The 10874-nt window shown below is 38.5% G+C and overlaps 2 protein-coding genes across 2 annotated transcripts; one reads left to right on the forward strand and one right to left on the reverse strand.

Annotated features, from left to right (window-relative positions):
- Window positions 1-6676: 6676 nt before the first annotated feature.
- Window positions 6677-7485, forward strand: med9 (mediator complex subunit 9). The gene is made up of 2 exons (XM_082532023.1): window positions 6677-6804; window positions 7012-7485. The coding sequence occupies exons 1-2, from the start codon at window positions 6725-6727 to the stop codon at window positions 7229-7231; spliced, it is 300 nt and encodes a 99-aa protein (XP_082388149.1). The 5' UTR covers window positions 6677-6724; the 3' UTR covers window positions 7232-7485.
- Window positions 7486-7618: 133 nt separating this feature from the next.
- On the reverse strand, window positions 7619-9148 carry LOC309705934 (dexamethasone-induced Ras-related protein 1-like). The gene is made up of 2 exons (XM_082532018.1): window positions 8750-9148; window positions 7619-8633 (listed from the first exon to the last, which is right to left on the reverse strand). The coding sequence occupies exons 1-2, from the start codon at window positions 9018-9020 to the stop codon at window positions 8110-8112; spliced, it is 795 nt and encodes a 264-aa protein (XP_082388144.1). The 5' UTR covers window positions 9021-9148; the 3' UTR covers window positions 7619-8109.
- Between the last annotated feature and the right edge of the window lie 1726 nt (window positions 9149-10874).

The raw sequence follows: 10874 nt of genomic DNA on the forward strand, positions 1-10874 counted from the left end.
AAAAGAAAAACCTATTTGTTGCTGTCCTGTATCATGTCCGCCTCGGTTAGAGGATGTTCTATTGAGGCGATGCCTCTTTCTTACATAGTCACTCTTTATTCATGTAAAAGTTTCAGTTTATGATTGCAGTGCAGTTGAGTGTGTGATATAATAGTAATAGTGTAAAGTGGATTTTTGTTTATTTGAACATGTGCAAAAATCTCCAGCACATATTTGAAGGTGCAGTCCTATTAAACGTGTAACCCCTTTAAATTAAACAATTGAAGCCTACCACCTAGTGGATAAATTGTGCATGGGCATAAAGGATGCAAGGAAATTTGAAAATGTTTATGCCGAAATGACTGACATGAAAGTAAGACAGTTAGGGAATAATTACCCCTGGCTGAGGGCTCAAAAATGCAATGCTAATCTTTAAATATAACTATATGGTACACTGTATGTCAGCATTTAAAGCCTTGACAAACTCCATATGGAAGACCTAAGATTTTTTATAAGCTTTGTATGGAAGCCAACCAACAGGATCCAGTGGTCTTGTTGACAGCATCCTGGTCACCCACGATCACCAAAGGCAACAGAGGACCTTCAAAAGCGTTGGTAATACCTAATAGTCACAGCATTAAGGAGGTGGCTTAGTGGATAGTGACTTATAATGTTCTCATACTCGTGCTGTGTTTAGGAAAGGTGGTGGAGAAAGTTGTAAATGAGTGTATCTGCACCTGAGATGACGGCAACCAAGATCAAGCAGCTGGTCTCAGTACAGCCCTACTCTATCACACTAATTACTACCTTTATACATTATGAACCCAAGGCTGTGTTCCGAAAGCCTGTGTATGATTTGCATGATTTATTTTTATGATTTATTTTTTAATATTTATGAGAGGGTTGAAAAAGAACAGAAAATGTTTTTGTTTGTTTGTTTTGATTCATAAAGTGCTACTTTCTTACATTTTTCACTTGGGGGCAGTGTTAGCTAATTTTGCGCAACAAAGCCCACAATTCTGGATTTTATATACTGATTTCTAACTATGAATTCATTCCCACATTTAATATCTCTTCTTTTTAATACAGCCCATTTTGGAGAAGTCTGTGCAAGCCTCAAGCTTGTCATTGCTCTGCATCCCCTGTTGCTTATAACATCTCTTTTTTCCCCAGTATCATTAAATTAAAACAGACTTTGAAGTCTGATCATAAGCACACAGAAAAGGAAAAGGTGTTGTATCAGCATTATTACCCACCAGATGTTTTGCTTGACACCAAACAAAGGCTGTATTACACTATTTGGGATTTCCTGAGGAATATTTTTAATTCCAGTTATACAGTAAAATGCACTGCTATTCCAGTAGTGGTCATTCCACAGGAGTGGAATTGTTTTTCATGAATAAAATGGTACTGTATGGTTCCAAAAAATCTACACTGAAAGGTTTATGATGCTTTTGTGAGCTTTACGTTGTGGGCATGTCATGATGGTGGACTCTCTGCATGTAGAAACAAATTAAATATGAACTCTTCTTGAAATTGCACCTACTTCCCTGAAGACATTTTCCGAAACGTTAATGTTTTCTGAATGCATGTTATTAATCATTTATTAGTTAAAAGAAATACATAATATTAAGGTGAGCACCATTGGGCCTGAGACTGTCCTTTTCAATCACGAATAGTAGCTTTTCAGTATGCAGCAGTGAACCTGACACAGCATGCCTGTTTTAAGTTTCAGTAACCTGCTGTCTTGAAGACATAACAGTTCAGATGATGCTGTTTATCCTCAACCAAACGGAGAAAAATATGTTACTGTCCAATATTGAGACAGGCCTCGGGCACATTGTACTATTCATATTTACGACATTCATCAATCTTACCAGTTTCTTACCAGTTACCTATCTGTCATTTGGACTTTTTTTTTTTTTCTTTCAAATGCAGACATGCACAAATTCCCTTCTTATCTTGAAAACAGTCAAAACCTTTTTCCTGCAGTGCCCAATTTATTTCATTTAACAGGCAGAAAATATACTGTTTGTTCAAACCTTGCCTGAGTCCTCAGCAGCAATGACTCCATCTGTAATTCAATTATGGAAATCAAAGAGGCCTGTTAAAAAAAACCCCAAAGCTTCGTGGAACCGAGCTTCAGATTTCTTGGAAATAAGAGACGATGAGCATGAACGTACTCTGGTTATAATCAGGATGTTGAACAGTAAAATGTCAAATGAAGTGCAGGAATCAATTAATAGCTGCACCAGCTTATTATGTTCTCCTGTTTTGGATAGACCAACAACTAAGAACAGACAGAGTGCAAATGTGCATTTCATGTTACATGCCACAGAGGCTGACTAGTACAACTGAATCCTGACCCCTGATCTATCTCATGCACATATCCTCAAGTATCCATGGCAGTGAAGTAGTGTTTATTAAATTAAATGCAAATTTGGATTGGATTATGACCAGCAGCTGACCGGCTAGCTCTTTGGTGCACATAAAGACTCTTTGTGAAAGCATCTTTCCTAGAAACTTTTATGAAACCAGGATTCACATGATGGGAACAAATCTCTTGTCAAATAAAACTTTCACTTTGCCCTAAATCTAAATAACAAGAAAGGTTCATTTTATTGGGAAACGATTTGTTTTAATGATGCACAGCTTCAGTGACTGTGTCTTTCATATAGAGATGCATGCTAAGATTAGACCACAGATTAGCAGACAGGACATCTGCATCCTGTCAGAGATGCTGGGAGGTGACACATCTGTTGGAAACTGTCAGCTGCCCATTCACGTCATTACAGAGGCTGAGTGGGGAAAGGCAAGCCACTCTGGGACTCCTATATATGGGTTCAACTGGAAGTGTCCTAAAGTCACCCAGGCTTAAAAGATATCTATAATTCCCTTGTTAGCTATAAGTTACAAGTTTAGTCTGGGCTCCACACGAGATATGTTCCAGGGCAAAGTTTTACTGCTGGAGTTCTTACATAGAAATCTATATTGAGAGCTAGAAAATAAATAAATCACATTTTGTTATGAAGTATGATGAAATGATTACTTCTCAAGAAATTTTAAGTAAGAAATAAAATAGGAGCTTTGTGTAAAAAAAAAAAAAAAAGCAAACAACCAAACAGAAAACAAAACAGAAGAACTACTTAGAAGAGTTTTTTCTGTTGAATAGCTAACCATAAATATGTAAATGCATACTCCATTTTAATAAACATTACTGGGAAGGATATACACTGTAAATAGTGTATATCCTTCCCAGTAATGTTTATTAAAGGAAGGCTGAGGTTGATATTTACAATTGTCCTCTGTGAAATTCACAGAGGACAGTTGTAAATATCAACCTCAGCCTACCTCACATCTGAAAATTGACTTCTCCCTTCTTCTACCTATTGCTGTTGAGATGAACTAGATGTGAGAACTGTGATCTTTGAGAACTATGAAGGATCATGCAAGTGTGAATAGATCTATGAGCTGAAAGTGATGTTTAGAGCTTACAGAACACATGTGACTGCATCTACAAATCACTATTCCTTCACGACTACCTGTGATGTTTAATAAAACCTCACTACCTCTGCAGGCATTCAGTCACTTTACTTGAAAGTAGAGCCACTGACATTTTCACTAAATATTATATAAGCATAAGCAGCACGCCCCAGCACTGTTGACTAGTATGTGCTGTTGGCAGCAAGTAAGTCCTGGATTTGAATCCACTGGCTGGCTGGAGCCTTTCTGTGTGCAGTTTGCACATTTTCCCTGCGTCAGCATGGGTTTTCTGGCCTGATCCCACAGTCCAAGGGGTTACATTAATGGTGATTTTAAATTTGCCACATTGGTTATCGTTCTGTTTGCCCTGCAGTAGAGTGTGACCTATTCAGGGAGTACTCCACAGTTTACCTTTTGGCAGCTTGGATAGGCTCCAGTCTTAAACTGGATAAATAGAAGAAAACGGACTAGAGTAGATGGATTACAGAAGCCATTAAAAAAATAATTAACATGGATTTTCCTTAAATCTATCAACATTTTTCTACTTTCAGTTGCATCACAAGGTGTTGACAACAGGTATTTGATTTTGCAGTTTTATGCTAGAACATGCTTCGTTAACACAGCAAGTGTAAGTAGATGTGTTAATTATCATGCTCTGCAGTCACTGTATATATGGAACAACTAATTTAAAGAACCGTAATGAAAGCAGGCCACTTACAATAAAACAAAATATAAGTCATAATTAAAATGTTACATTTCTAAATGCTTTTCATATACTTTTAACTTCATGTTATCACTGTCACTGCTTTCGCCGAATGAATAGTCACTTGAGTATCAAGAACAGGACTAAAGATGTCACTAATGTTCACGAAGCCTAAAAACCAGACCACACCACAAATAAAAAATGTTCAGTCAAATAAAAGTCAATGAACTAAATTCCTGTGTTCATATAATAATGGGATATTTATTCTCTCTACTGTGCGTGTTAGCCATTGGGATATTTTCATACCTTTCTAATAATGCTGGGTCACAAAATGACCCACTTTTTAAAATGTATTAATATAAGGTGTCAGAGCTTTCCCTGACCCAAATGGTAAAACACTTAGGGAACATAATGCCCAACAAACTCAATCTAGGTCACCTGTACTAACTCATGTAAGTTTGAGCAGTATGTAACACTCTGTCATACTGGAAATTAGTGTGAGGACTGAGCTTCTGGTAGGATCTTCAATGATGCCACACACTGAGGTATGAGAGAAAATGTTTCCTGCTGACCTATATTTTTTCATGGCTATTTGTTTTCATCAAAGCTTAATTTCAGCAGCTGCTCCCTTCCTCTTCCCATACCTGGCACACTCATTACCCACACGTAGCAAACACTATAAGGAAGCATTCTCATTAGTCACTGCAGCAATGAGACCACCTCTGTGACACAGCCAATGAATATTTAAGATCATCTTTACTGAGATTTAACTTCACATTTAATGAGGCCAACATAGAGACCTGCTGGTGACTGATCTCCCAGGAATATGGGTCAATGTAAGGGAAGACAAGACAGATTAGTTTTATATTTGCACAGTTATGACAATACTGTGATTTGTTCCTGAGAATTCATTTTAAAAAGGTATTGATTCCATCCTGTTTTCTAGGTTTATCGTATGCCACTATTCTGCATTAATCTCTATAAGTTGAATATAATATATAAATATAGTTGGATACATTGTAGTCCATTAGATTATATTTGTGCATGTTAAAGTTTATATGGGTTGCCATGCTTCACTCAACATGCATGACATGTGTTACACTTGTAGGGATAGTAGATTGCATTTACTGCCGAAATAGATGTTTCAGGTTGCTAGGTATTGGGATGTGAAGCAAATTTTCCCACTCATTGCAGGTCAGCTTTGTTTGCTTGGTGTATTAATGGATTATCTGGGCTTATTTAAGGGCCAATGTGTGCTGCCGTGGGTTTCATTCAAAATAAAAAACACCTGGGGAAAGTTATTAGCATAAACAGTAGGAAAAAAATAGGTTTCATTGGTTTCTCTTAAAATACAGTTAGCTTTAGGCTAACCACCACTTTAACACCTTAGACTCAAGATGAGAAGACAGCAACTTTGTTTCCTTGATGCTGTGTAATGAATTCAATGATGACACTTTAAAGTAAATGATGTTGACATCATTTCTCCCTCAGCTTTTTTCAGCCTATATTGCTTAAGGTCATAATTCCCTTTTGCATTTTCATAGTTCATTGGGTGCTCAAAAGAGAACCCAAGGCAGCAAAAGGAATTACATAATTTTAATTGTGCCTTTTTATTTTTTTATTTATTTCAAACATTTTAGCAATGAATGAAAAACTAATCTCCTCTATTTTGCCTTTCAGTGTGATTCACTTTACCTGTATAGTCTGCATGTCCATTCATTCATTCATTGCTCTTTTTCTTGTTTTTTGTTTTGTTTTGTTTTGTTAGACTTATTTATTTTTTACTTTATTTTCATGAGTTTTTACACTCAACCTGGACTTGTATAGCAAAAACACAAAAATACATTCTGTAAATAATGTATGTGTGTCTGTTTGTTTATGAACTTTACTGCAGGTCAAGAATGTAAAACTTATTTGACATTGTGGCCCACATACAGCTCACTTTTATCTTAAGTGGGTTGAGCCTTTCTGCCAGTGAATTAAATTTTAACTGCACATTTAATCACAGCGGTATCTTAATATTAGAAAAAGGAGAGCGACTTCAACGGTTTTTCCACATGATAAAGAAATGCTGCTGTAGTAAATGAAAGAAATGTATCAGCAGAATTGTTTGGGCTTAAATTATAAGAAAAAAATGTGTAAAATTACAGAGAAAGTTGCCCAGACTGGCCTGTAATTATCTAATTATGAATTACCACTCACTATTTATTTATTCTGGTGGGGATGGGAGGGGGGCATGCAAAACATTTTAAAAATTCATTTAAAAGTCAAAAAAATTGTGCACTCTTTCACACATAGCATCCAGTGGGCCGGACTGCAGTCTTTGCCAGCCGGTTCTGCCCCGCGGGGCTTATGTTTTACACCCCTGCTCCAGGTAACTGAAGAAAATACGTACAGCACACAGTGCGTATCCACGCAATTACAAAGTATAGCACTATATCTCGAAAAGGTCGAATGAACAGAAATAAATATTTCTATTAGTTTTTTACAATTCGAATGTAGTGATGTCATCAGCTTTGTGGCTGACGTAAACAATCTGCGCCGGGAAGCTGAAGAGAGATGGCGACAGCTCAGGCGAAGCTCGACAAAGAGAGCGATGACTGCTCTCTGCTGCCTTTAGTTCATGATATTATTAAATGGTAAGAGTATTTATTGGTTCGTGTGTTGTCACATTGTGTGCTGTATGCACGGGACAACACTTGCTTGTCTCAGTCGCTTGGTGGAGTTGCTATGTTGTTTGCTGTGTTAGCTGAAGCTAATGCCGATAGCTACAAATGTTACGTTAAGTGTCTGCAATAACAAAGCAGACGGATGACGCACTCTTCTTTTCCCCCATTTGCTTAAAGCATGGACAAAGACAACCAGGATGTCCTCCAAGAACTTGGTAAACTAAAGGCAAAGATCCAGGAGGCTCGAGAGCAGATCTCCAACATGCCGGGGATAGACAGCAGTCCGCTGGAGCAGCAGCAGCAGCTGGCCACGTTGCGGGAACAGGTTCGCACCAAGAACCAGCTGCTGCAGAAATATAAAAGTCTGTGCATGTTTGACGTGCCAAAAGCATCGTGAGACTAAAAGACTTGGTATGCACGCAGTATGGAGGAAGTAAATGGAGGTGGCGTGATTCAGGAACACCGGATGGACATTGAAATAATAACCGTCTTTTCTTTAATTGTGTCGGACTGCAACATGTTTTGAACTTGTCTTTGTTTTGTGTTACCACAGCGCAAATTTGTTTATATGATATTTGTATTAAATTGGGATTTTTCGCTTTTTTGAGTCCCATGATATTGATACGTTGTAATAAATTGTATTTTGTATAAGCTTCGTCCTTTAAGGTTATTCGGAATACATAAAACAGACTATGAACCACGGCGAGCTTCTTAATAAGGGCTTCTTGCAGTTTTAATCTGCATGTGAATGACGTGTCAGGATGACGCAACAAGTGCATTTTAACAGATGGACAACATTTTTCTAGTTAAGGGAAACGGAGATCTGTGAAGAGTGTGAAGCTTTGTTTTTAATGCAACTTCTTGGAGATTTGCTTGAAATGAAAAAGAAGGGGAAGGCAGACTATAAAAGTAACAAGTTTTATTTTCTTATGCAAAAGTCTGGGTAGACAATAAATACACATTTAGCATTAAATTTGATCATAATGGAACAATCAAGTTTCACCATGGTTGAAAAAGTACAGTGAAGTGTAAACATGTTTCTTCTTTCCTCAAATGCTGCTCTTAGAAAGTTAAAATAGAGACAGATTTACAGCATTTTCAGAGCATCTACTGCACTACACAGAGATTTATGAGCCGAGCTAGTTCACAAGTCTCAGCCCAGGCTGCACCACTGTGTCAGTTTATGGGTTTACATATTCCTTGTCAGTAAACTGGCTATCCACCACGGCTCCTAACCCTCACAGAAAAGTCTTTCACAAACTGGCAAATGAACTGTCAGCATATGATGCAGCCTTTCTCTTTGGCTTGGCTGCCGCCTACAGCTTTCTCCTTTATGTACATCAAGTCACTGTGCACGCTTGGTCTCCGTGCAAACGGCGCCACTATTCCATATGCGTTCCCGTCCTTGCACTTCTTGTTTTTGAACGACTTCCTGTGGAGAACCTCGCAGTACTGGAGGGAAACTTTGCAGTGTCGGTCGGGGCTCATTTCGTTTGGCAGCTTGGCCATGGTGAAGAGAGTCTGAAACATTTGGTCTACGTTGGTGTTTTTCTTTGCTGAGATTTCAAAGTATGCGCAATGTTCGTCCCCGCCAACCAGCTGCTCAATCTCGTCGTCTTGCACCTCACGGTAAAAGTCCCTGTCACACTTGTTGCCGCAGATGACCAGCGGGACGTCCACGTTCTCCTTGGTTTTGTTTCGCAGGCAGGACTTGGTCTCGTATATCTGGCGCTTCAGGCGCTGCACCTCTTGGAAGGAGTCTCGGTTATCGAGACTGAAAACCAAGATGAACACATCACCTGGAAATACAAGAGAAGGTATATTTGAATATCAAATAAAATTATAATAACAATATTTGACTGTAATTAATTAAATGCATGGTCAAAGCTTCATGTGTCTGCAAAACTCAACTCACCAGTAAGGATTGAAAGCCTCCTGATTGCTGGGAAGGGATGGTTCCCAGATGTGTCCAGAATGTCCAGCTGGTAAACGTCTCCCTTGATACTGTAGAATTTCCTGTGAAAGTCCTCGATAGTAGGCGTGTACTGGTCATCAAACCTCTCGTTGAGAAACCGAGAAATTATGGCTGTCTTCCCAACTTTTGTGGAGCCCAGAATCACCATCCGATGGCAATTCTTGGCCGGGATGTCGAACTCGTTTTCGGGCGGTGACATTTTCTTAATCATGATTGCAGCAGATGCACCCGTTGGCAAATGGTGCTCTGTCAAAGCGATCGTTCAAAAATCCTGTCAGTGATGTGAGGGCTCTAACCTCGCTCTCTGTCTGAAGCCAGAGGAGAGCAGGCTGAGAATTTATGGAGAAGGCTTGCCGCGCCTCCAGTGCGTCATGCGTCACCCTACAGCTCTCAGAGCTGGAGCAAGACCTGGAATTAGTACTGTTTTTGTGCGTCAGCCCTTTCTACCGCTCATCAAAAGAAAACACGAGTTTGTTTTCAGATATAATGCTTAACTGTTTCAAAGTCTCGCCATCAAATATTCCTAATTTCACACATTTCGTTTACTTTTTTCTTCACATTGTTTATACAAATCTAGAAAAGGCAATCAAATTATTCACACATTTATTCACAGTGTGTGCATTATAATGAGGCATGGGACTGCAATAACATTACTGCCTTTAACCCTCTCAAGGCAGGCGTTGCCGATTTGCAACAGTTAAAAACTAACAACCTGATTACCCCACATACATATTTTATGAGTTTTTTTTACTCAGAAGTACCACTGCAGGACTTGGTTGTGCATTAGCAACAAAAAGTTTAATTTGAGCCTGAGAGGGTTAAAGCATTAACCTCATATGAGTATTCAACCACACAGTCCAAGCTCGGGCAGTTCAGACGTAAGTCAAATTTCTTGCAAACAAAAGCTTTATTTGTTCTCTTTTACCACTGGCGAGTAAACAGACTGTACATCAGCAGAAAACAGATGGAACAAGGTTAGGGAAACTGAGAGGGGCGCAGTGATACACGCTTATGTCAAAGGGGTGACTAAAATGTTTGTTGTTTTTTTTTTTTGGGGGGGGGGGGGGGGGGGGGGTGATTTTAGTCAGTATATTCCTCCGCATGAACCACCTTGTGTGTCAGCCTGTTTAGAAGATGATTACGTGTTTATTTGTGTTGCTAAATATCTTTAGGTCGTGAGATCATCACAAATGCAAGTAATTCAGGCTACATAAGATTTGGAACACACGTACTCATCAGGTACCCAGCTGAAGTGGGCTGCAGCTGGGTGTACCTGGTGCGCTGCAAGCCATCGATACCCATTTCTATTGATTTTTTGCTAGGTATTAATCGAAGCAGCCCAAGATAGAGCCTTCGGTTTGTGACTCAGACTCTGCTTCTCCACTTTACCAGTTTAATCCCTTATCACCTTTCACTTGTCTTCTCACCTGGGAATCATTGTAGAGAGGATTCAAGAAAGAAAGGAAGAAAGTATTGGGTGTTGTCTGGAATTGCTCGTCACTATTCACTTGGGTATTTACTGTGTAAACAATTTTCTTTGATTTGTCTAACTTACAAATGTTGCTGCTGTTGTGTGTGTGTGTGTGTTTTTTTTTAAATACATTAACAATTTTATGTACTTTTTTCAATAGCAGCCTGAAAAGTTAAACTCAAAGAGTCAATAAATTATAAGCAAGTAGTAATATGATATGACAAAAGTTGTAAAAAAAACCCCAACTAATTCTGCATAACGTTAAAAAATAATGATATTTCTATTTATAATCTTTATTTTATTCAGAAATTCAGTTTATATATAAACTGATTTTTTTTTAACTCTTAAGTTTTCATTTCTTGTATGAGTGTAGCTTCACTAAGCTGATGCAACACAGCTGCCACCAGGGTTCACAGTGTTGATATATTCAGTCTTGTTGCCCAATACGCTAAATATGCTTGACATAATAAATTATATTTTACCCTATAGGTACAAGTCTGGATATTTACCTTCATTTCACACAAATCCTAAAACTTGCAAATACTGATGACCTTTGTTAGCATTCTGTGGGGTAGCAGGAACGAAATCAGATAG

Source organism: Aulonocara stuartgranti (assembly GCF_965226115.1).
Source record: "Aulonocara stuartgranti genome assembly, chromosome: 4".
Taxonomy (NCBI): Eukaryota; Metazoa; Chordata; class Actinopteri; order Cichliformes; family Cichlidae; genus Aulonocara; species Aulonocara stuartgranti.

What these genes read in the sequence shown, in the direction of transcription:
- med9 (XM_082532023.1), top strand. Translation starts at nt 6,725, where the DNA reads ATGGCGACAGCTCAGGCGAAGCTCGACAAAGAGAGCGATGACTGCTCT. An exon ending in GTTCATGATATTATTAAATG is followed by an intron (nt 6,805 to 7,011) that starts GTAAGAGTATTT and finishes ATTTGCTTAAAG; the next exon opens with CATGGACAAAGACAACCAGG.
- LOC309705934 (XM_082532018.1), bottom strand. Translation starts at nt 9,020, where the DNA reads ATGATTAAGAAAATGTCACCGCCCGAAAACGAGTTCGACATCCCGGCC. An exon ending in GAGGCTTTCAATCCTTACTG is followed by an intron (nt 8,634 to 8,749) that starts GTGAGTTGAGTT and finishes TTGTATTTCCAG; the next exon opens with GTGATGTGTTCATCTTGGTT.